General features: G+C 41.5%; 1 protein-coding gene and 1 long non-coding RNA gene across 28 annotated transcripts in view; one reads left to right on the top strand and one right to left on the bottom strand.

Moving 5' to 3' along the window:
• Positions 1–26,529, bottom strand: part of kcnma1a (potassium large conductance calcium-activated channel, subfamily M, alpha member 1a) — a 186,242-nt gene that overhangs the window by 14,521 nt on the left and 145,192 nt on the right. For 12 of the 27 annotated variants that reach the window (XM_037783219.1, XM_037783217.1, XM_037783223.1 and 9 more), the window contains 5 exons: positions 14,415–14,508; positions 10,197–10,323; positions 8,745–8,969; positions 7,998–8,190; positions 3,163–3,276 (listed from right to left, as the gene is read on the bottom strand). In XM_037783219.1, the coding sequence (XP_037639147.1) occupies positions 3,163–3,276; positions 7,998–8,190; positions 8,745–8,969; positions 10,197–10,323; positions 14,415–14,508 (753 nt within the window). Of the gene's footprint in view, positions 1–1,786; positions 1,871–3,162; positions 3,277–7,997; positions 8,191–8,744; positions 8,970–10,196; positions 10,324–14,414; positions 14,509–18,526; positions 18,608–18,971; positions 19,005–22,944; positions 23,119–26,529 lie in introns of all 27 variants that reach the window. The other 15 variants (XM_037783207.1, XM_037783205.1, XM_037783215.1 and 12 more) reach the window with 7 other exon arrangements.
• On the top strand, positions 5,572–22,129 carry LOC119496120. Its single transcript, XR_005208640.1, has 3 exons — positions 5,572–5,582; positions 13,551–13,555; positions 22,011–22,129. It is a non-coding gene; the product is annotated as an uncharacterized LOC119496120 (long non-coding RNA).

The raw sequence follows: 26,529 nt of genomic DNA on the forward strand, positions 1-26,529 counted from the left end.
ATGCATGAGCCAAACGCACACACACACACACACCGACACCAACACACCTGAGAGTTCAGAAATAAAGACATCTTTGTTTATTTTAAGTTATATTTTAAAATATTTGAATATGTCATGGTAACAGAAACGTCTCAGGTATATTGGGTATTGATCCAGGCTTGCAATATAATGCAACATTAGATGCACATTATATTTTGCTTCTACACTTATTTTTAGCTACAAAATTAAAACTTTATTTCTTCTCCAAACAATTGACATGCTTTTGATTTACCCATTAATTACTGTCGACTGAATTACTTTTCAGACAGTTTGAAAATACACTAAATATGTTATCTGCAATTTGTTTTTTGTTTATGTACTATATAATTGTTTGGAAGGTGAAAAAAGTGTTTTGGACTTTTTGAAAAAATGATTCAGCAATTTGAATATTAAATCAACTGTATATCACATGCAGGGTGCAATAAATACATTAAGACACACCACAACTTAAGGAGAAAAATATCTAAGTATATTATGCATACACAGTGATAACCATTGTAGAAGTCCCCGATTCTGAATAAACCATACATCTATCCTGCATTAGTACCTCAGTAGCCACTGTATCTTGATATATTGTAACACAAACAAACAGACACATTTTCAGTCAAGAGACAGTGACCAGTCTGTGGACTGTGTAGCCTGCGTAAAGATTACAATATGATTATATTCTCTGAAAAAAACACAGCATATAGGTATTTCTTGATGCATCCAGTAAATACGTACAAAGTGAGACTTCAACAATGGCTAATGTCACATGAGAAAACCATGCACTTATAAATTCATGCTATGTTTTTCAGAGTTTTCCTGTGATGAGTGATGTCACATCATCACCTTTAAAGAAATACATCTTGAATATTTACCTTTAACCCTGAAAGTCAAATTAAAGCCCGGTGACAACACACCTTTTATTTAATCTCATGCTAAATAATAAATCAATTCTGCTAAATGAACTAAATGGCACAGTGTTAATGAAAATAACCCAAAACTGAAATGAAAAAGATATTTTTTGTCTCGTGTATATCGGTAGAGTTAAAAACACAAAGTGCTCCCTATAGTGCTAGTGTTTCTAGCAGCAGTGGGCAGTGAAGGCTCTATGAACCAGCGTTACTTGAAAAACGAGCATCACACAAGTTTTTGTTTGACTCCTCCGATATCTGAGCTTCAGAGATATGGTCTGGAGGAGAAAAAAAGAAACTGGAAAATAAATTTAAAAAATAAATAAACAGCTTAAAAGATGGTTTGATCTTGAGTTTTTTTGTTTTCCAAATCTGATTTCTTCCCAGGCTTCCTCTGCACTGTGGAACAGAAATGTCAGTCAAAGAGACAAGGGGCTGATGCAAACAGGCCTGGGCCAAAGGAGTGAATAGGGGGGGGGTTGGATGTGTGTGTGTGTGTGTGTGTGTTTGGAGGAGGATGGGGGGTGAGGGGCAGAGGCGGTGTTGCTACTGTATGAAAACAGCCACAAGGACAGACTGAGCATGATCAAAAGGCGAGAGATGCTCTGCTAACGCAACTGGAGGGAAAAAAAATACCCCCAAAACAAAAAAAAAAAAAAAAAAATCATTAAAAGGGGGCCAAAACAAGACAGTCAATTTCAACCAGAACGAAGAATAAAAATGTGTTCAAAGTGAAGCCATGGGAGCAGCGGGGGCCTTGACTGCAGCCAGATAAATCAAGACAAGCTGATGAGGAGCAGCGCGGCGGCGCGAGGGAACGAACGGCAGCAGAGGACAAAGGCTCGGCTTACCCAGCTCTGTTATCATTTGTATGTTGGTCCCACTTTTTTTTTCCTGACAGAGTGAAACCAATGGCAGTAGTTTGCCAGGTTTAGCTAATGGTGATGAGACAGTGCAGGGGAGGGGAGAAACGGTGTCGTTATTGAAACAGTTTGCAATAAAGGCATTTCGCTGTCTCAGACTACTCGTGTCAACCTCGGGATTTACTCCCGAGGCATTCATGGCTGTCCGGTATCTAAAAGTAAAGCACCCTGGATTACAGTGCACAGTAGATACAAAGCCAGAGCTGTCACACCGCCATACCACTACAACAACAACAAATTATTTCACGGTAGGAAGGTGAAAGGGATAAACATGGTCTTATCCATAAACATACCTACTTTACCCGCCGCGCAAGCAAAATTGATCATGCAACTCAGATGAGCTGTGTTTTTACGTTCCAACTAGACTTTAATCTGCTCCTGGCACTGTAAACTGAACATATGACAATGTAATTACAGTATACGGTCCCAGTGAGACACACAGCCACTCTCGCCTTTGCACATAACACTGGAGCTTCTAGAGTTTGAGTCCAGGACGGCAACCGACGACTCCAACGTGGATAGCATCGAGCTTTGATGCTTACGTATGTGGTCAGCAGTCTAATGGGAGTGCCTCTCTGCAGGTAATGGCTGGCCCGGTTACAAGTAACATTAGGTAGCTCCTTTCTCTTTCTGGCCTTTTCTTAGCTGGCCTCATGCTCCATTGCTCCCTAATTGGGTCAGGGGAGACAGAGTAGCCAGTCTCTGGTGCTTTAGAAGGCCCCTCAGAGATCTGAAAGTTTCATGAGTCCCCACCACCAGTGGGAATACAGCCACTGCCATTGTTATTAATAAATGGACCCATTTTGCAACCAAGGCAGTTTTTACCCCCCTCTACCTTTTCACTCTCTACCCTTTTTTCCCCTCTCTCACCCTCTCCATCAGGCTGAGTTTCTCTTGTGCATTAGTGGACAAATTGCAGGACATGTAGCTTTAGTCCTCAAAATGCCTGTCTGACATGCTCAAGTTACAGCTGTCCACACTGTCCTCAGAGCAAAGTGCTTGCAGCGAACATTATCACCATTTGACAAAAAAGCTAACCAGATCCAATAATTCACATACAAATATGAACTTGAGTTGGGCAAAGCTATCAGCACCATGAAAGGGAACAAAAATTCCTCACCTCACATTCCTCCAGTCCATTTGACCTTGAATGAGTGGGAACTTTTGGTAGCAGCATGACGTTTTAAGTCTTGGATTATTGAATTATCAGCTCTATGTGTCTGCCAATGAGTAATGAGTTGATCCAAGGTTATTGGGTATGACATGCAATGTTTGCATTTGAGGTGGGGTGTAAACAGCTTTACCTAGTTCTGTGATGATGGGGATGTTGGATCCGTTGGTGACGGAAGCCTGACGTACAAAGCCATGTACTGGACTGCTGTCTGGAGATGACCTGTCCATTCCAGGAGGCGTGAAACCTGAACAACACAAACAGATTTATAGAAATCAGCAAATAACATAACATTAAGAAGAGAGCAGTAACTACAGAAGCAGTGGGTATGAGAAAAAAAGTCACAAAATGCATAACAGATCTTTTGTTGTCTTCTTTTGCCTTTTTTCTACCCCGAAATTCATTGACATAGAACCTACATAATACCTAAAAATACAGATACTGCACCATGTCAAATACAGTATCTACCTACAAAATGTTTTCCTTCAGCTTTCCTGTCCATTTAACTAGTAGTTGTTTTTTTTAAGAAAACTTTATTTGTATTATCAAAGTTAATATGATTTAAATGTACCTCTGTTTTACTGTGTTCCTGTCTGGTCTGTCCTACTATTAATATTTATGTTCAATCATTATGATAAATTAATTTAAAATGAAATAAATTTAAACTGTCTTATTCCAAGATGTCAAGATGAATATCAAGATATCAGTTCATAAAAATGGATATTTTAATAACAGCTGGGGAAAGATCAAGCAATTTGAGTTTTAGCTTTAGCTAAGGCTAGCTGTGGCTATCTCTAGCTAGCTAGCCAGCTTTGACTTGCTACAGCTCTTTGTTGTTTGGTAGTTAGCCTTTTGCAAATATGAAGTGAAATTATGCATTTCTATGGCAGAATAATTGATAAAACAGATGAATAAAAGTCAGTTTCTTATCTTAAATCATTGTCTTAAAATGTGTTACTGTGTTTTGGCTTCGTGGTCAGTACTGCATATTGCATTTTTTTTTTTTTAAGTGAAGAAAAACACAATCTAAGCAAAATCCTGCATGTCTCATAAGTGCGTTTACTGCAAATGTATCATAAGCACGAGGAGGTGACCTGGAACTCTGTATCAATACCATTATACATAGTGCATGTCAGCTCACTCAGCACGAAGTTGTTCATGTGTGCTTTCTGTGTCATTCAAATGTGTAGATTGACAGAAAAAAAAGGAGGAGGAGGGGAAGGCTGAGTGAGCAAGGCACCTGCCTAAAAGTTGCAATACGGATACTGTGCTTTTAGGGGTCAGCTAAGACATATTTAGCATTCACGTCCCTCCATCAAGGGGCGGACATAAATTTTATATGTTGTTCATTTTGTTACAATAAAATTGGTGAAGTGGATCCTGAAAACCTTTTATCGGAAATGGCGCAGGCTCGGGATCATGAAACACAAGTGCAAGTGACAGGAGTATGAATTCACATGACTTCACATTTTTGCATTTCCTCAAAGTGACAAGTAAACACCTTAAATCTGTAATGCTATATGCATAATGCATCAACTGTGTTTTGACATCCATCATTTAGTGCTGACTACAGCAAAAACGCCAGCTTAGAGTGCCACCACCAAGGAAACATAATGCAGGGAATATATTCAGGTCACAAAGTTTTAAAAGGATTGCAAATTCTCTACGTATATGTGAGACTGTGTGCGCCTTTCCTGTCAAGAAACTCAATGAGCTGCTTACATTACAAAAGAGATCTTCCAGCCCTTTGCAACGGAGAAGACGCCAAATAGTTTAGTACACAGCAGGAAGCACAAACTGAACTGAAGCATGGGTAATCATAACTCTTGTTATACCAATTATTGAACTTGGAAATAGCAGAGGTTTGACACTTGGAGTCAACCAGGGAGCACGAGCTCCAACGGTGCAAACATCATTTTGTCGATGTCCATAAAGGATGATGTTTACTCCACTGGAGAGTGACAGCAAGTTTTTGGATACGGCCTCTAAAAACACTGCTCTTATTGAATCATAGTGAACATGAAGACAGTACGGAGCTGTAGAAGAACAGCTTCCGTTTTGCGCAGTGTGTACAGCAGAAAGTGACTGGAGAACAGCGATACATGAGGCCTGCTGCTGAGCTGCTTTCAAAACCTGTTAGGTTACAAACAGCTCAAAAGTTGCAGTGTGAGCTGGTGAGCTCCAAACAGAGAGCTGTACCACATCTCTGTCTTCTCAAGACGGAGACAGAGTACTGCAAAACCAGAAGAGCAAAAATGTGTTTATCTCCCTGATCGTAGTAATCCTCTGAATCTATGCAAGAATATATGTCTATGACACAACATATTCCTGTTTCGCTTTATAGGGCTGCTCGATTATGGCAAAAATCATAATCAAGATTATTTGGGCAATATTGAGATCACGAATACTAAACATGATTACTCATTGACTTTGGAAATATCATGCATTTAGAAAGACAACTTTGTAGCTTACATTTTAAAGTTAAATGCATCAATCTGGTGCACTTTGAGAGCAACATTTAGAGGCTCTATCTATGAAGAACTTTGTTCACTTGTTAACAATTTAATCAGAAACAGGTTGGTTGTACAGATATGAATGGTGAGGACGCGGCCAAAAAAAGTCACACCCTCAAAGCATGGTAAACGTGACGGGGTCTGTGTTTCAAGACGGGTAAGAACAGTCCGCCCCGGTTGACAGTCGATTCCTGTCCCTCCCCGCAGGGAGAGAAGGCGTAGCGAGCCCTAAGCAGCGAGGTCCGGGTGAGGGGTGCTGTTAAGAACCACCTTCACTACGGGCCTTTCCAAGCCGACCTAAAGTCGGTTGCAGTGCACCACCACGGAGGAAATACGCCTGGTGTTGGCCAACCAGCTCCATTCAGAGTTCCCACAAGGGGATACTCCCACACCGAGAGGCCATCCCTGACCCGCCGAGTAGGGCGAAAGCGCACCGCTGTAAAGGAAAGGGATGCGCTGGATTTAAAACACAAGACAAAACTAGAGCGTCATTGTGAAACGGAATGCGGCACGAGAATCGGTTAATGTCGATTTACTTGTTTTCAGAATCGTTGGGAGGCCAAAAATCGTAATAGAAATTGAAATTTGATTAATTGCACAGCCTCATCTCTTTATGCAATTAAACCTTAAGGCCGTAGGCAAACAATTCTAACAATTATGCTGCTTGAATCCTCTTAAAGCAGCAGTAGTATGGTTTTCTCTCAGAACACTTGAATTACAATATGCTGAACGGTTATTATGGAATTTTTGCCCAATGATGCCAAAAACCTTCTGCCTACTGAAGCTTTAATTAAGGATATATTGAATTATTTAATCTTTATCAGAATTGGCTTTCATAAATCAGTATATACTTGAAATGTTACATTTAGGCAATTAACAAATCATTTCCTTATTGCCTAAAATAAAGAAGCCAGAGTTTGAACACCAGCCTGATCACACACACACACACACACACACACACTATATGTCTCCTCTTCTAGCTGGCTGTTGCTACGGTTAGGCTGCAACCTCGTCTGTGCAGCTACAATGTACAATAGACAGAGTGAGATCTGGGTTACGTACCCCCTTATCCCTGTAGCCCCCCGGGCACAGCCATGCTCTGTGGTTGACTACATGCTACAGCAGCCGTGAGAAGCTCTCCCCCAGGAAAGCGCATGTTTACTTATTCATTTGCACCTTCTTGTTTTAAATTCCACAGACAGTGTCTGAATGGGAGCATCGCTAGGAGGAAGGAATCCCCAAAGCAATACCTATGATACAATAGCAGCGTCTGGGTATGCGCGTGTGTTTTCCCTGTGTATGCATGATTGCATGTCACTGTGGGGTGTGTGTGTGTGTGTGTGTGTTTTTTTAAAGTGAAGTATTTATCACTGAAATGGGTGGTTGATGTAAGACCCAATTATTGATGACAATAGGCTCCATCCATCGACCCTGGGAGAGGATATAGGCTAGTGGGCTTCCATATTGAGGTGGCTTTCTGTGAATACTGCTCCCCAGAGCGGCGTGCTCTAAGATTTACCCCTGCTTATTGTTCCTCGGTGGCAACCCTATCGACAGCACATCACTCACTCAAGGCTGGAGAAATAACAGCATTGGCATTCTCCTAAAACATGTGGAAGTGCTCTGCACTAAAAAATAACGGCCTCTTGGACCTTCAACTTTGATTTGTATTTACAACAGTCGCTGTGGTGGCACTAAATAGCACTGAGCTCAAGGCATGTCATGCCTTTTGGGCTAATCATAAACTGAGGATTACCTGCTTGTGGTTTGTGCGTGGATAGATTGCATTGGCATGGATGTCTGTGTGTGTGTGTGTGTTATGTGCGCGAAAACGTGTGCGCACGCATTCAAACATGATGCGTGCATGTGTCGCTGTTTTGTTGTGACTAATGAGGAGCAGCTGAATTGGCCTGCCTGGTGATTTGTACTAGCTGCTTAATGATGATGAGGCCTGATGGGATGCCAGGTTCGCGTGTTTGTCTGCAAACATCAACAATCTGTTCCAGACGATCTGCCAGACACCAGATCAGGGGGAACAACATCAAATGACACAGTCATGTTGATTACATCATTAAAAAGTATTATCAAGGAGGTTTAGCAGCATGTAATTACCAGGGACGAGACTGAAATCATCAGAAAATCATGTGTAGTAAACACTCTTCAAAGGCTCGATGAGGCGATCAACACATTTTGTGTGCGCACTTCTTCGGGAGTACAGTAAAGTCAGTTTATACAGTAGACGCCACAAACTTGCAGAGTATTTCAATTAAGAGCACTTAGCAGACTCTGTGCTTGACAAACTACATCCATCCCTCCTGTGTGGCCCTTCTCATCCCCTTCCCCACATCTTTTCCTCTCTTCTTTTTCCATCTTTGACTACTGCTTTTCCTCCCTGCCACAACCTGTCCCCTTTGGGCAGCAGTGCACATGGAGAGAGTAATAGGACGCTCCTTACCTTGGGAATTAGCCTGTAAGACCCCGATGCTGTCATCAAACTGCATAGATTTGATGTTGAGCGATGCCAAGATGCATTCCTTATCCTGCAGTGAGGTATCTTCGATATTGTTCTGATTGGCTGACAGTATTACGCACATGTCGCAGAGGTTGATGTTGACAGCCCTTAAATCTGCCCGACTTAATGGCGTACCCTTCAGGGTGAGGAGAACAGAGAGAAGGAGCGGGACAGAGAGAGAGAGAGAGAGAGAACAGACAGACATGGGGGAGAGAAAAACAAATTTAAGAAGCGAGCGGAGTGGGGCTTTGGGAAATTAGTTAACAAGTATTCTTGTTTTGAGGCGATGACATTCCACTGATCTAACTGGGCATTGGAGAATCAGAGACACGGACTAATCTAAAGGCTAGCCTGTGCTGAGGGCTGTGTTTGGGATTCTCCTCTGATCATCAGTCAAGCCAGGCCTAACAAGCTCTAAGGCAGCAAGCCACGCCATCTGTGATGGGCACTGCAGCTGCAACACACATAAACTCCATTTTGGATGTGCAGGATGTGTCACTGCTCTGGATGGGGGCGTGGGGGGGCTGACTACACTCTCGTGGAGTGATCATTCAATTGAGTAATGTGTGATCAAATCAAACTGACAATCCCTCCCAGGATTTCAATGTGCATGTAAATCAAAATGCCAATGCCTTCTTAGTTTAACAGATTCTGGTTTAAATGCATCTCTTATTGAACTGGTCTACTCACAGGTAAGATCGAGACCTTGGGGAAGTTGTGTAAAGTCTCCCACTCTCTCCGCAGGTAATCTAGCGAGCCCACGAAAACTATAGGCTTTAGCTCGTGGTAATGGAAGTTGCTGGCTCTTAAAGGCATCACCAAGTTTCGCAGCCCCACTAAAGCGGACGTGACATCCCCAAATATACAGACCACCACATGGCCGCTCAGCACTGTCATGGAGGCTTCACTCCGGGTCTGCAGGGTACAGAGGGATTCAGGGGGAGGGGGAGAAGAGCAGAGAGAGAGGGATGAGGAGGAGTGCAGATGGAGAAGAGAGGAAGATACACACAGAGACAAACACATTGTTACAGAAAGAAATTGATGCGGTTAACAGAAAATGGGTTAATGTGCATGAAGCAACACATTCTGGTTTTGTTTAAAAGCCTGTTATAAACTGTTATAAACCCATATTAAATAGTTTGTTAACCAAGTATTTAGCTGAATTCTATATTTAATCCACAATAAAAAAACATTCTACTAATTATTTACACATGTACAGAAGTTTGGTTAACCACTATTCTGTTTATAAGCAGTTTATTGGAAGAAGAAGGAAGTTTACTGAACAAAAACATAAAATGGTCTTTTTTTTTTTTTTCAAAGGGCAGCTGATTCAATCAGACTGGAAAAATGCAGTTTGTAAGATTTTAGGCACATACAGTATGTATGACTAGGACCCTGTCATAAATCAGAGAGGTATAAATAAACAAAGCTCCTCTATTGTATGACGGTCGTGTTGAAAAAGAACAATGCCCTGCTTTCAAGATCTGTCGCCTGTCGCAGCAGCTTGATGTGCATTTGATTGCAAGTTTGAGTGTACGTTAAGTAAACTAAACGCTACTATGATCCCAGTGGGTTTGAAACTAAAACTGTATCCTTGTTTACTGGAGACATAAGGTAAAACCACTGCTGTAAACATGCACATACTCTCAGCTTGTGATCTGGTTGATTAAACATTTTACATTATCTGTGTGTCAAGAAAAAATTTTGGTGATCAAACTTATCCAGGAACATCCCTGCTTTAAATAATTAAAGCAACAAATATGCTTAAATGTCAACTATATAGATGGCGGCGCCTTCTATTTAACATTTGATTTGGAGAGGGTTAACCCTGCCCAAACAAAGTGTGCACTAACATAAATGCTTACAAACTGCCTTGATAAAACATCTGAGCAAACCCATGCGTGGAGTGTTGAAATGCTCTTCACAGATCCTTAGTGGATATATACAAAAAAAATCAATAAACTCACCTTGAAACAACAGAGAGGCAGTGAGAGAAATTTCAATACATATTAGTATGTGATTGTGTTATTACAATAGTGAGGGGAAACTTTGGCTCCCGAGCATACTTACTTTAACTTTCCTATTTGCATATTCTATTATATTCTAGAGGTTTTGAAGTTAAACACTTCTTGTCCCACTCACCAGGATGACTTTTTCGATGTCTTTTGATGGGCACCAGTGAAACATCCCTGTCGAGTCATACCTCTTCACGTTCATGTCCATGCCCTCCATTTGTTCATTTCCAGGAATTAGAAGAGGGTCGTGTCGACTGGGAAAACAGAAAACAATTTATTGATGTTAGACCATTTTGTAAAACGACTGCAGCCTTGTGGATGAAGTGGTAACATGAAAGTGGGCAAAAGACCACCTGGGTTTCCTGAGATCTACACTGTCTATTCATACAATGCATCAAAAGTCCATCACATTTTCAGAGTGTTAGACTTTCTACTGCTCTACACATACAGTAGGTCCCATAACTACCATATCATTCCTCCATTCCTTCTTGTCCTTGATGTCAAGTCATCAGAAAACTCAAAGACCCTGGTGCTCGCAGTGGTGCAGAGAACAGCGAGACTTGAGTGCTACTGACTGAATGGCATGACAACACAAGGCCAATTACCAGCTTTTACCCTCTCTTCCAGCTCCTGACGCCATGCGGCGCAAATAGTAAAAGCTCCAACAGGCTCGCATTTTAAATATTTCAGGAATTTGCCCAATCACATTTTGCTTTCCCAACTGATGGCCATTAATGTTTCAACAGCATGTCACAACCAAACAGGCTAATCCACCGCAGTGGGCTGCTGAGTTTTATCCGGTGTAACACTGACCATGAAAGGCCTCCTGTCAGTCCTGTTATACCGCCTCTCGTTCTCGCATTTATCCTACAAGACGTGTTCTCACAGTTCCTCTAAAGGCAATCCATAAAATTTCATCCAAAACATAGAGTCAGTATAAACTGCAGACATTTAGCGCCGTTCCTCAATAAACACCGCTTGTGTAACAGCAATGCAAATGTAATTTATTTACAATTCAACCCAAATAATGAAATCCTCCCGTTAGAACAGCACTATACAGACTGAAAAACTGCAGAGAGACTGACATTTGAGTAATATGGGAGAAAACATCCCAAGAATTTGACATACATCTCTCTCAGTATCACTCTCTATCCTCTATCAACACTGTCATTCACTGACAAGGCTTTGATGTTGTCTCTTCCTTCAGCCGGCATTGGGGTTGCATACCAATGCAGGAAAAGTAAAAGTAAAAAAAAAAAGCTGTCAATTAGCCACCCTCTCTCTCCACCTCTCTTCCCTCTATCAGTTAGTGCAGGTGATAATAACACTGACAGCATTTAGTGTTTTTACACTCAGCCTGAATCTTTCATCCAGAGCCGCGTGTTGCGCCAATCAACTCCACAGAGCCCCCGTCACTTCAATCTGCTCAGCTCCGCTCGCCTCCACACAGGGGCTGACTGGCGCATGCAGGCGGGCTGCCGCTCCAGCTCTCTCTGCCAAGACAGCTATCTTTCACAGAGCTGTCAGCGGCGTGACTGGCAGCCTGTCACAGGCTCCGCACACCTCCTTCCCCCCTCTGCCTTCTCCCCGCCTCGAGGTTGAACCTACCACAAGACTCGGGGAGAGAGCAGACATCGTGACGTCGTGTGCCATGGTGCCACGCCCAAGGGATATCAGCTGCGGATGATACCGTGACATCTTCTGCGATTGGATGCGTGTCGTCAGTCATGACCCGTCAAAAAGGTTTGTGTGAATGGTGTTAATGCCACGGTGGCAGTGCAGCTCGTTAGCACAGCGACACGTCAGAATTGGCAACTGGGAAATTAACAACAGCCATGCTGGGGATAGTTCAGCTAGGGTGCAAAGTGTGATTAAATGTCACCCTTTGTGTTCAAGACAAATGTCCATTTATAAATACATTTCAAAAATGTTCTACCTTTAATTTGTACTTTAAAAAAGTCTATCCTTTATTAGAAGTTTCCCCACAAAAAAATACATTCCCTACATTTCAAAATTGAATAAATTCACGGCTCGGATTGCAAAGCAAACATTTTCCCTGGGTGAGATACTGTATTTTATCTGATGCACTTTTATATAGGACAAATATTTCCCTTACAGCATGTCTCACTCCAGTGTCTCACCCTCTCGCTTTCTTCCTCCCTCCCTCAGTATATATTTCAAACAGAGTTGAGTTATTCCAGTGTATCACTCTGCAGTCACAAGCTGGGGATGGGCGTGCTCCCCCAATCCCTCTCTGCCAGACTACGAAGGCAGCCTCTTGCTTTGAAAAATTTCCCCATCATGCAAACTGACAAAGGCATGCTTTTCAAAAGCCCACAGCCAATCTGTTGATCATTATTTATTTACAAAGGCCTTCAGGCTGCAAGTCCTGTAAAAACCATACTTGATACGTATGCTCGCTCTCTTGCTGGCTCTCTACTGTGTTTCCCCCCTCCTTGCTTGTAGAATAAAGTATCCCTAAGGCTACCTCAAACAATCACTTTTCATTGTGCATAAAATCCACCTTGTAAAGCACAACTGTTTAATATATATGGTGTTATATGTTGACGGGGGCAGCTGTGAAGGGGGGCTGTGGACTGTGATGGGTAATTTGATGTTTTGCTGAGGGCTAAGACTGGGAAAAAAAAAATCTACACCTATAACAGAGGACCTGTCATCCCAGTACCCAAGAGCCAGCAGAATACAGAAGCACCCCTAAAGCAGAGAAAACTTTGACACCGCTTTGAAGCGTTTTCAAAACTGAGTAAATAACTCGCAAGAATTATTATCACTGCGAGATCAAAGCAAAGATGCATATATTACATGGCAAACAGGGACCATCTCCTAAGCAAAAAAGGAAGAGAAGAAAAGGTTTTGTGCTCCAAGTTAGGCAAACTAAACAGCCTTTTAAACAAGCAGTTAGCTGGAAATGTGCCAATGTCTAGTTGTTTTTGTAGCCGTTTTCTCCCTCTGAGCAAGGGCATCTAAAACGATGCTCTGTTGCAAACTAGACTGAAGGGTATGACTCTGTGTTGGGCTAATGGTTCGGCAAGTGTGAAGGCTTATTAAGTGCTTGTTTTGTGGAGAACTGAGGGGGAGGCCGACGAGTATACTGGACAAAATCACATAGGCACGCCAGTGCAGAAGGAGGAACTCTGCCTAAGGGGAACTAGCAGGACCAACACACAAAGAACTCAAGTAGAATGTAAGGAAAATACACTTCAGTGAAATAACAACCAAAAACAAAACAGATTAAAGGAGTTAAATGATATAAATTAAAACTATTTATACTATAGATTTGTATATTACTCTTATTTGCTGAAATAAAATCTATGTAAACTATGTACATATAATGGATTTTTTAAGGATTTAAATTCTATACAAAAAATATGATTTGGAGATATTTATTTTTCCCACACAATTCAGATAAAGAGTTTCTACTGCAGTGCAGCTTCAGTGCGTAAATACTAACAGTGACAAGTGTGTGTGACAAAAACCACACAGCTCTCTCATTCGATTTTCCTATTGTAACGTCCCAGAGATGACAACCATAACACTTACTCTCATTAAGAGTAGGGCAGCGTAGCTATGAGTGTTCCTGTCCTGTTAGATCTTCCCCACCATGCCTTCATCCTGCCGTCCCAATCCGCACAGCTCGGCCTCCCTGCATTTTCCACGCTGTCGTGTTGCTAACCCCGCCTCGCAGCCAGAGGAGCACGAAAACCTACCCCTTTTATCTTTCAAAATCAATTAACAGCAATTTAATTCCACAGGACAGGATAAAAGGAAGGTAATATTTGAATTCATATTTGATTGTGATGATACATCTCACATATGGCCTTAAGTACCAGAAACGGCACTCGCAGGGGTTCCCACAATAGAGGAGTAGCCTGAGGGCAAAGTAACCATGCAGGTCCCTCTGATTGGTTGCTGGTGTCATTAGTGCCAGCATTGTTTAAGGAGCACATGTGGACCAGACCGGAGGAGGTGACAGCTGGGACTTTAAAGCCAGAGGAGTTTTCAAACGGCTCCTCACAGCCGCTTTTCATGACAGAAATATTATTTCAGCTCTGTCATTAACAGCTGACAGCATGCCATCCTAAACAGCCACTGCCTAACAGGGCACTTCTCCTCTCTCTTTCTCTCGCAGAGTTTCTTACCTCCTTCTTCTGCCACCCCTAATTTGCCCCCTCCCATCCATCCAAACTCCCATCATCTCACCATCAGCGGCATCCGCCTCTGAAAGTATCTCTCACACGCATCCCTCCATCCCTCCCTGTATCTGACTTCCTCTCACTCCCCATTTGAAGTGCTGGAAAAGGAGAATAAAATCGGCGTCTCTTACCTCATCATTTTGGGCGAGCAGTTGGGTGAGTTTCGCATCCCTCCGTTGCGCTGCTTTTTTTTGGGCGAGAGAGTTGACGGATGCTCGTCTTCGACTGCAAACACATGCACAGAATGTCAGAATAGAGACAGACGGTTGGGGAAAGTGTGCTGGACCTGATATGAAAAAAATTAAATAGCCAACAATCAATCAATTAATCATTGCAAACAAAAAACTGAACAGAAGAAAAAGGAAAATTAATAATTCAGTGTCAAATTGAGAAAATATAGAGAAAGCATTAGTAACGGACAATGGTAAATCTGTGTAAGGCAGGAGAAAAAACACGGAGAAAAAAAACTATTTACGAGCTGAGAATGTTACAGAAGGCTCACAATCCCAAAACCCCCATATTTCTGCTCTTCTGAGGTGCACTTTTACAGGGCCTTTGGTAATACACTACTGCATCTGTTCAGTACACCCGCTAAAATGTGCAGATGGTTGGACCTCTAGCAGTCTGCATCAGAGTGACCATGCTTACCTACACCATTAATTGCCATGTGATGGTACAGACTGTCATTGTCAGTGGGGCACGGGCAAAAGCAATGACAATGAGATAAATAAATGTTATGGAGATGGATCTTGAGTGTGTTTATTTATTTTTTTTAACAAAACTATCTGAACCCCACAACATCATTCCAGTTCTATCTACAGGTCTACCTCCATGCTAAGAGAACACTTAGCACTCAACACACATCACTAAGGGCAGGGCACGCTAACAGGGCATGAATTAGTGGACTATGAATATTGAAAGCAGCTAATAAATACACATCATCATCCTCCAGTAGAAGGTCAGGACCAGTCTTAAAAGTTTAAATGACAAATTAATTATTTATGCAAGATTTAATCGTCCATTTTTGTGTTTGACGCTTTGGTGCTAAGCGTTTGCAGGACGCTGAGCCACAGCCACAATGTTTTTTTTTTAAGTTTATTTTGATCAGAAGTTCAGCTTCTTGTCAACTATGCTTTGCCGTGTTCAGAAATGGGGGGAAAAAACACTCTATTTTTCAAACTTTGCTTGAGTCCCAGTCAGACAGACAGAGAGGACGAGAAAGAGCAGCCAGATTGAGGCCAGGCCCAGTCGTCTGAAGATTTCAGGCGAGCTAACAGTAGTCTGATCTTCACTACTGTCTGCGAGTTTCAAGAGCTTTCAGACAGGCACCCAGATACTCTTATCCACTCTGCACTCTCCCAGCGCAAATGCCAAGTGCACCGTCACTTCAAACCCGTATTAGTCCTTTGGTTAGAAATCAATAACACAGCATGATATTAGTGCAAATCAATGTGCACGCTGCAAGCCGTGACTATTCTAAGCATGTGGAAAATTCATTATTGTCTGAGCGCCCGTCCTAGGCTGTCACCTAATTCTGCTAATAAAAGATAAGAAATATGACTTTGCCTTCTAATAAAATGTCATTCTCTGACATTTCCTTTATGCAATTGGGCATTCGGAATAGCTAATATCACAAGCACTTTCCACTTTACAAATAATTCTCTCTCTAATGTACTTTGAAAATACCACATCAGAAAATATGCATCCCTCGCCATATTGTTAAACAGACTCCTCCTGGTTTAAACTAAATTTGTTGACAGTAAAAGCATAACACTTCTCATTTACACCCACAACAATAAAATTAAATGCTTTCCAGCCACTGGGTAATCAAATCTTTTACAGTAAATGATTAAAAACTTATTTTTCAGCTCAGTATCCTCAGAGCTCTACAACATTTCTGAAAATAAATACTGATAAGCAACTCTTTTTTTGTCAATTCTAAATCCACATTTTAGCACTCCTCAGATTAGAAGTCACCCGTTGTAGACAGTAGCAGCCACCGCACTAGCAGGCATATCCGTGCAAAGCAGCAGGAGCAACAACAGCAGCAGCTCCAGCAGAGTGAACCGTCATGCAGCAAACAAGACAAAATGAAAGGACGGGACAGGCGGGGTTACTGACTGATGCATCCCGCTAAGGGGGCAACCTACAGTGCCTACTGTGACTGAGCAGCATGGCATTATTGGGGTGGTAGCGGTATTTCACCGGCAGACTGCGGGCCCGGTTCAGCCGACTCTCAGCCAGGGATCTGGCCGCCACGTCTCCTGGACCTGAGATACTGAGGCGCAGTTTCGAGGGGTCAGCCCCAGGCCCCCGCCCCATGGGGAGCAGGCTTCCTTTACGGTTATTAACAAGGGGGATGTTGAGTTTGCCCGGGTTGAACAGGGGCTCCTGGTTGGGGTGCAAGTTGTTGGGAAGGAATGCATTTGTGGTGATGGAGGTGGAGTTGCAGCCGGTGGTTTTAACTGATCGTTTTTGAAAAGACGGTCTAACTTGATCCATTACTGTCAAACAATGGAGAATAAAAAGTGTGAGAAAGCCTGTATTAATGCTCATGAATTCGTTAGTAATCAAATTGTAGAAAACTAACCAGTTATTTTTTGTTATATTTGTTTTAAATTATAGAATTGTTTTTCAGAGATTTTCAGGGGAAATCATTTTACTATAGGATGTTAACAAGCCAATAAGTAAATAAGAAAGGGATTCACTGACTTGAAATAAATACGGGAGAAATAAAAGACTAATAATTAATTAAAATCCTGTATAAGGATCAAACACTTATTTCAGTGAAAAAGATTCTCATTTCAGTTTTGATTAAGTAATTTCTGAAAGCCAAAAAATCCATGCCATAAAAGCTGGAATCATTTATCATTTCATTTTTCTACAACTGGTGTTGAAACTTCAACATCTCTCATCTACTTGGCACACGCTCTGACTGAAATGTTCACAGTGACATTTTACTTTTGCATTTGTGACAAACATGAATTAATAAGAAGTCTCTCTGTTTTATTTCTCCGTTGCAGCTACACTTTCTGGTAGAACAAAGCAGAGACACACAGCTTGGCTAAAGCCAGTCAAATCCAATCAGCTATTGTGTCATTTCAAGCATAACGTGTAGCACAGCAGTACTTTCACTTCAACAAATATAAAACTAGAACTAATAATTTATAATACTACTAATTCAAAAACGTTGTATTATTAAACATTTAAAGGATTCATTTCGGATTATGTATATAGAGAAATGTGGTTTTGACTCCAGACCAAAACTGTAGTCACTCTATTCTCAAACATGCTGATATTTTACTGTAACTTTGACAGTTATCACAGTATGTCCAGTGACAGCCTGCTGTGTCTAATATGAGAATAAATACTGTTCATGTAGAAACTCATGTACAACTCATGTTCACCCAGCCGTCCCAACAAACACACACACAAACACACACAATGTGACTGAGGCTGCAGAGTCAACCTGTATGTTTGCATGTACTGAAGTGGCTGTAAAGTTGAATGGGAGAGGAGGAGCCCTGTTCCTCCCTGTGGTAGAAGGGTGCTCGGTTGGTTGTTTGGAGGAGAGAGCATGCTTGGGTGGCCCCGGGCGATAAACAGACGTTTATCCCAGCCGTCAGCTGCCTCCTTGATTTACGGGGCGCCACCGATAGCTCCTGGATTCATCTGGCCCTTGTCAAACACGGTGCAGCGTTAGAGAGCGCTCACCCGCCCTGGCAGGTCCACTGTGCATCCTGAACAACCCAGACGGCAACTGTCCCTTCCCGAAACGCTAATCACATGACGGTACTGTCCCACATGCAAGCCTCATCAGATCGTCGTGACCCAACGTAAACTGGATGATGAGGCAGAGGAATAACAAACTGCAAATGTTTACTTTTGTATGTGAGCTGAGCTGGCTTTGCCTTTACAGTGTTTTCTGCATGAGCAAGCTTTGTTCTTCATCTGCATCGCAAACTGCATGAAAAAGCTTTTTATGCCATGCACTGTTGTTTTTAAATATAAAACTAAAACTGATATTATGACAGCTGCAGTTCCTTTTAGTTCTGCTAAGAGGCAGCCACTATTTCAAAGAGGAAACAAAAAAAATGTCTTCAATGTTAATATGCTTGATAAGAACAAATACATTGAATAAAAAATATGCATATAAAATGTTAGAGGTGAGAAATAGCATTGCAAAGCTAAATGTATTCTTAACCAGTAGAGTAAAAAAGTAATGCAATTATTTAAGATTTACCTAAATTGCAATCAGCTTTGAATCGAACGCCAGCCTCTTTCTGACTCCCACTGTTCCCTGGTGTTGTAGCGCCATCTGCTGCTACATGCAGCACAATACAAAAAGAATATTTTATGGAACTACATGGTATTATCAAAACACAAAAAATAATTTCTTTTCAGTTGCTATCAATACCAGGAACTCATTACTTTAATTCCCTGTCAACATATGTTGAAATTATTTAAGTTAGAATAAACATTGAATTTAACACTGGTTAAACTGTGAGTTTACTTTGTCTCTGTATAAGACACAAGACAACATCAGTATATTCTAAAGGAATAAGGGAGAACAAAGCAAATACTAAAGCAGAGCATTAGTGCTAATTATGTTACATGACATAGTGAGGGGTCTACAGTCTAAACACAGAGCTGGAGCAGTATGGAGAAGGACAGAGAAACACACTTACGTGATCTGACATATCCATTATACTTATATTTGGCTGAGGAGAATGCAAAGACAAGTGGCAGGTCACACGGGGGGAGAAAGGATGTAATGAAACAGGCACATTAGGAAATAGAGACATCAACATAAGAGCGGTGGATGGAAATTAAATGAAATGTAACTATGATGAAGTACCATGAGTGAAAGGCATGAGGACATAAAACCAAAAATTAAAGGTACAAATAATTAAAATGATGGAAAAACCTAATGGGGGTGATTAAAGGACGGCATGATGGCACAAAATAGGCAGATAGGTGAACGAGATGAACTGTCTGGTTCTCAGATTGAGCCATGCTTTTAGGAAAATGTTCTAAACACGTAATGAGATGTAATGACAGACTAATGGCTGATTTTATAAAAGAAAAAATCCACAAAGCTTAATTTGAGGTTGCACAGTTTCAGCGGTAGATTCAACAATGTAATGTTTCTCATTTAAAAAAACTCATTATATACTACATTTTGATTTAAATATGATGAACATTGTGAGGTCTGTAGTCGGAACAAATAAAGCCACCATGGGGAACAAAGACAGTGACTACATACTTAAGTGCATGTAGATGTCCAAAACACAGACAGCAGACACTCGCTACTCAAAACAGCCGCGGTAACAAAGCACAACTGCAAAGACACTTGATCTTTACATGCAGTCCACATCTCTTGCACAAATGGAGATTTTTATAAAAAAGGGAATTTTTCAAACATCCATTCAATGCTACACTTTTACATCTCTTTTAAAACGGGGTTGACCGAGGTCTCCACTTATGCCAGAACTATTAATTATCTGGGAATTACCGTTTATGACCTTGACTGAGGAGGTACTGAAGACTGGTACTGATAGAAGTACTGGTACAGTGGGCACTTGAACTGAGCTCTGAGCTGCTGACACTCTCCACTCTTTCCCAGAGTCTCTTCCAGCAGTAAAGGTCACAGTGAAGGCCCAGGGCTGGCCTATGACACAGATCCTCAAACAGGGACCCACAGTGGCCCTGGCATCTGTCTCTAGCAATCTGCCCGCACCGCAGAGGCGGCAGACTAACTGGCTAGCATCTGGGGCGTAGCGAGGCGGCGTAGGACAGAGGGTATGGGGGGCGGTGGGGGGGAACCAAGCCTGCCTGGTGGACAGGAGCTGTCAGGGCAAGTTTGGTGACGGACCAGCAGGGCTGGGAAAATGAAAATGCAAACATAATTTCCGTGTCAGGATAGATAAGGTCCCCAGCAATGAGATGCAGATGCACACACAAGCACAGACACAAGAGATAGAAGAGCATGTTGTTGCACACACACAAGATACGCACATGCACGCACACACACACACACACACACAGCCCAGATGGCCGTGGACTAGCCAAAAGCATCTCCCGAGCCTCGGGTCCCCAACCCTCGTCCATAGCCCAGCTTTGTAGAAGCTGTCAGCCTCTCCATTATATAAAACCGCGTCGCGAGCGTTTCTCACTGAAAGAAGCTGGCCGACTGTGATGACGGTCAGGTCACAAAGAAAGACCATATGTAACCAATACACGGACCAAAAAAAACAACTCGAAATAACGTCTGGTAATACTTTAAAACTTAAATTGTTGAAGACAAGAATCAATATACACAACCACACAAGGGGGGACTCTAATTTGAGCTTTGAACTATATTTTCAACTATTCACAAAAGTGGTAGAAACTGTTTGCCTTTGCCGTCTTCTGTCCAAATTTTCCATCTTCTTATCTGCAAAGGTTTCCGCCTCTAAAGCAAGCTCATGTCTCATCTTATTTTCACTGCAATAATTCATTGTCTAACCAAACTGCAGAATCTCTATATGAATGATCTCTAGCAACAGAAGACTGCATTAAATGAGTTAGCTATTTTGTCAAGATGTTACTCTATGTGCGAGAGGTTTATCTATTTCACCAAACATCACATTACTCACTAAACCCCTTGGGGAAAAAAATGGCTATTAATCAAATATTGTATCATTAAAGCAACACAGAGGTTTATGTCTACGTCACCATTAATTAGGTGTCTGTGTCGCACTGTGTATTTGTGTGGTCCGAATGTGACTCGCATCAGAACACGGGGTGCATTAAATGAAAGAGTGCTATCCAAGAAACCAATTATCCAAGTACTCGGGCTCAGAAAAAAATCTGGTTCAGATGTACAAGGGCATGAAGTCATCATGGATAAAGACGTCTTATCCTCTCAGTCTGTTGGGGGGAAAAAAGAGGGGAAATGGGGAGAGGAAATTCAACAATCCCTGACTGACAAAGCCCAATGCACTCCTTTACTAAACTCACTTTGTTCAGACAAAGTCAGAGTTAAAAAGGGAAAAGAAATCTAAGACAGAGGAGGCTTTCCTGAAATCCTACAGGGGGTTGTGGGAGAAGTGAGATCAGTAACCATGTAATGGCCAGTAATTGGTACCGAGGGATATCAGCGCAGGCCGAACTACAAGAGGCCAAGCCAAACTCATCATGGCACGTTTGACACTAATCTAGGCTGAGTCGGCAGACGGTGGGAGAATGTTGAGAAGGAAATCAGATCTGTATGTCTGAACCCAAGGCTTTGATAGCTAGGCCTACTGCTGCCATGTGTAATTGACAGACAATTTAGTATTTCCTATCCACTCAAAAGGAAAGTCGAAAGGAGGGTGATCTGCTAGGAGATTTCGTCCTCCTACCTTTTCTTTATCGAGCCAACTATCACTATTTTGTAGCTCTCATTTTGCGTTTTTGTCTCCTGTCTTAATTTTTCCCTCATCTATTTTCTAGTCCTCTTTCTTTCCTTAAAAAAACTACTAATTCTCCTCCCTTTTCTCCCTTGAAGTGTATGTGTCGTAGACTGCTACTAAAAACAATTTCAAACTATTGCGATCGGAGGCTGAGCAGGACATTTTTTACACTAAAATGTACGATTTGACGCTTTCTGTCAAAAAAACAGTGTTAATTGTGGGCAAAATTGTATGTGTTCTTCCTGCTCTTGTTCTTCACTAATTTCCTAAAAGAGTGAAAGTGTATTTCAGTTGCTTGAGATATTATTAGTTACTTTCCTGAACCGGTGTCACCAATAAAAATGCGTTTTAACATCTGTGCACTGCTCCTCATTTATAAGGCTCGACTGCAAAACTGTGAGAAATCTTCAAAACGCTGTTTCAGATGTGATTTTCTCTCATCTTCGGCATTAAAGTGAAACTAAAAAAACTCTGCGCAGTTGATCGGAAAGGTTAAGTCAAAGGTAAAAGAAAGAAAAAAAGGAACAGAAGCAAAGCTGCATAAACTGAAAAGTGTACAAACTGAAAACAGGTTTGTGAGGACCTTCAAAGTAAAGATATAAGACAATAATTTAACAAACATTAGCATTAAATTGCAGGATAAAACCTTGAGAATGAAATCATATTTTCCATTTTTGTATACAGTTTACAGATATCTTACCTTAAACAGTTCAAAACACATCAAATCCAATAGTGATATTGTTACACAACTGCATGACTGATGCAGCATGCGGTAGCCACATGTCTAACACCTACAGTACTGTACAGTACAGCAGCAGCACAGAGCCACACCACCACTAACCCACCACACATATTACACTCAAACGAATGGTGTCAAATGAAGATGAATAACTGAAAAATACTAATGAAATTCAACTAAAAATAACAGAAAATGAGGAGATTAAGAGTCAAAATAAATGATAGAGATAGAGATAAAGATAGAGATATAGATAGAAAAGGAGAGAAACAAAAAATACATCGCTGAGTAAAAATTGTTCATGAAATAGATAAATAAAATCACGTATGCCACAGCTACACAAACTGTGGGAGTCACAGGTTGACGGACCACACTACATAGACGACATCACTGACACAAACGTACACGTACAGTACCTCTACAAGGTACAATACACACGGAGCACACACCACAGACACGTAACAGCATGTGTTGGGCGGTGTAACTTACAGGCACGTAAAGTGGTTGCGCAATCATGAACAGAGACAGAGGAAAGTGGGTAGGCCCTCTGAAGGGTGTCCATGTTACTATGTACACTGCCTGACATGCAAGAGCAGTCTTGCTCTGAACGGCCGCAATCAAAACAACATGCCAGTTTCATTCGTTTGTAGTAGGACATCTTGGCTACAGTCATGTTTTGGGATGAGAGGAAAGGAAAAGCAGCAGGTTAATGGCAAAAGGAGAAATATTCATCCAGGGGAAGTTGGACGGTAACTTCATCAGAAAGTGCAAGCCTTAGCCACCTGCTCCCACAGACTTGAGCCACAAATTAAATTAACACACTCGAAGCGCCAGGATTTATTTAAAAATCCAATTACTTTACCTCAACAACTCAGCCAATTCATTTCTTTTTTCTTTTTTTTTTTTAATTTCTTGTCTGAGAAAGTAAAATTTAAACACATTACAATATAACAAAATTAATAATAGAATAATCATATGCCAGCGCATTATTTCTCATTCATATTGACACAGTCTGGAGAGGTCAGGCTGTGAGCTAAGGCTGTAACAGGTCAAAAGGCAAAACTATAACAGTGGGAAAGAGGGGTGAGGAGAAAGGAGACGGGGAGGGAGGCATTCGGGGAAGAGAGGCATGAGCAATGTCTTCAGCAGCAAACCTCATACAATGTTTCATACATTTGTACATCCTCTATCCATTTGGCTAAAGGAGTGGATCACGTACCTGTATCCCATCATGCAGCTGTAGCAGTTCTGTCCATGGCATCACACTATTCTACTAGCTAGACGGGCCAATTCATGCTACTGTATATTCAAACCTGCAGTTTCACTGCTCCACTTCCCAAGGGATGCTTCACTCTAAAGTGCACGTGTGAGTTTAGACAAAGGATGCATATGGTTGTAATTTTTCTGTGATTCTTTCTTTAAAAGTGAGACTATATAACTTTTGAAAGAGGAAATTACAGCTTCATGTGGTCTGGTATGACCAGCAGCTTATGGTGGCTAATGTTAGCTAACTACAGATCGATATTGCTGTGTAACAGACATTACGCTAACTTGATTCAATTTTTCAATTCCGTTTCAATGGAATTGCGTTGCTAGGCAACAGCTTGGGTCCATGTTTACTTCCTGTCAGCTGATGTCATTCACATACACTGCAACAGGAAGTAAACTGGGACACATTTGGAATGTTTACAACCGTGAAATTGTACTTTTCTCTACTTGTGCTACTGTTACCATTATCCTGAAGTTGTCAGGTGTTTAATATCTCTAAATATAATGAGTTTATGTTGTTTGAGGTTTGTTCGTATCAAGGACAGTTATCATTTTTATTTAATTTTAGTGTTGATTGTTAATCTTCAACCTATAATATCCATATGCCTCAAATGTATGAGGTAAAAATACTGACTGGGCCATTACATATACTTTTATATCTTTTTTAATTGTATCCACTCAATAAAATCAGGGGATAAAACTTGCAAATAAGTAGGGTAAGTGAGAGTCTCTCTTCTGGCATTTCCAAATTCACTCTCAAAATTAAGGGGGAAATGCATTTCAAAATTACATTTCAGCATTTTATTTATACTAGGGAAGTGCTATATTTTTTGTTTGTTTGTCAAATCTCCCATGTAATGTCTCTAAAACACTAGGAGCTCAGGGATTGCAGGTCACAATGAAATTTGTTACTAATTATCCACCATCCCTGTTACTGTATATTTACCAGGATCAACATCAATGCCATAATGACTGTATTAAAGTATTTCATTGATGTTTCTATTCAGTTATCATCCTAAATAAACTTGCAATTTGGAGAATAGGTGCTCTAGTTCAGGTAAGACTGGATGTGAAAGCAGTATACACAACAATTAACTCCTTAAGTACTAGTCAGCCTGCAGCCAAAAACTGTAAGCAGCCACTTCCTATCTTTGTGGTGTGTATGTTGCTGTGTGTGAAGCTCTGAACCCCGAGGGAAACGGGAGTGAAAGTCCCCAGAGTAGCACATCTAGATTGCTGTGACTCTGGGCAGAAACAGTCCCTGGTCCCCATTCTCTCATTGCCAAGGTGCAAACAGACAGCAGACTAATACTGTCTGGCACCTTTACAGAGACACTTTCAGCATCTTTGACTCTGAGTCACGTTGGAAAAAATAAGATCTTGAATGAAGCAATATGTTTCAGCTTCTGGCCACGGAAAGAATGGGAAACGCAGATCATAACCCATAGGATGACGGCATCAGGGACTGTTGCATCCTGTGGCATGCACATGTGCCTTATGAGCATGTAATAGGCATGCAGAAAACGCCGTTTTGGTCTTAGCAACAACGGGGAGGCACAGATATAACTGTTCACAGTGTCGAAACAGTTTGGGGGTACGGCAGACAAGGTGCAGCGAGGCTATCACTTCATGCTGGCATTTCTTAACTTCAGAGTTTTTGCTTATAGGCATTCGTACCACAGTATATGAATGTTTACAACGTAGATTATGGACACGTAGAAGGGGAGTAATGGAAAACACAAGACACACACACACAAACACACCGACAATGTCTTTGACTTCACAAATACCCAGATTCTGGCCTAGAATGATAAGGTGTCCATTTCAGGGCATTCTTAATTGAAGATTCAACATGACGGCTGCCCCGATGAACTGTCTGCTTTGTCACCATCTCCTATAATCCACCAAGGCACAAAATACTCCAAGAGAAGCTATCAGGGCGCTATGTTGAATACGAAGGATGTCCCAAACAAAGCACCATTCTGATATGTCCCCCTAAGGCTTCCTTATTCAGCAAGAGTGCTAGGAAAATGATACTGTTACACTAGCTCAGAATTGAACTTTTGAGCAATGACAAACTGCGCACAGGAGCTTATTGAAGTGGAGGCAAAAAAGACAAATGCTTTTTTCCTTGGAAAGGCAGCCTTTCTGCTGTAAACCGTAGATCCAGTTTTTGATTAAATGTATTATCCCCAATGCACAGAAACACACCGATTTGATCCTTGCATTTTTGCTGAACAGGTTTCAGGGGATTTAAGTTTCCTCTACAGACATCACCATTTAAATATTGTGTTACTGGACATGACTCTGGCACGGCACCGCCATCTAGTGGCAATCTAACGCTATGACAATTAATACTGTATTGATGATGGACTTAATCCAGTGCAGCGAGTAAAAAAAAAAAAATTGCCCAACAACTGCCCAGATTTGAAATGCACAACACTCGTGTGGTGACATTTCAATTCTGTGAGGAACGGATGATCTCTAAAACCTCGGCCAGAGCAGGGCGAGGACCCAGAGTTTAGAAAGGGGCTGAGATCACAGGGAAGCGGGGCAAAGGGGAGACCAGATTGTTTTGATTGTGTTTTGGCAACCTAGCTCGTTTAGGATTTGCAGCACTTCCCACAAGGACATTTTCTGCTCTCTGGAAGTACAGCCGCACACAAAACCTCCTTTGACAGAAAGCAGATCAATTCAAACCTCAGTGGTTCTTGTTAATTTTCCTCCCCTTGTGTTAGCTCTTCTAAATCTATGATTACTGTATGACATCTCAGATTTGCCTTACGTTCCTTTCTTAGATCATGG

The sequence above is a fragment of the Sebastes umbrosus genome, chromosome 10, assembly GCF_015220745.1.
Source record: "Sebastes umbrosus isolate fSebUmb1 chromosome 10, fSebUmb1.pri, whole genome shotgun sequence".
Lineage (NCBI taxonomy): Eukaryota > Metazoa > Chordata > Actinopteri > Perciformes > Sebastidae > Sebastes > Sebastes umbrosus.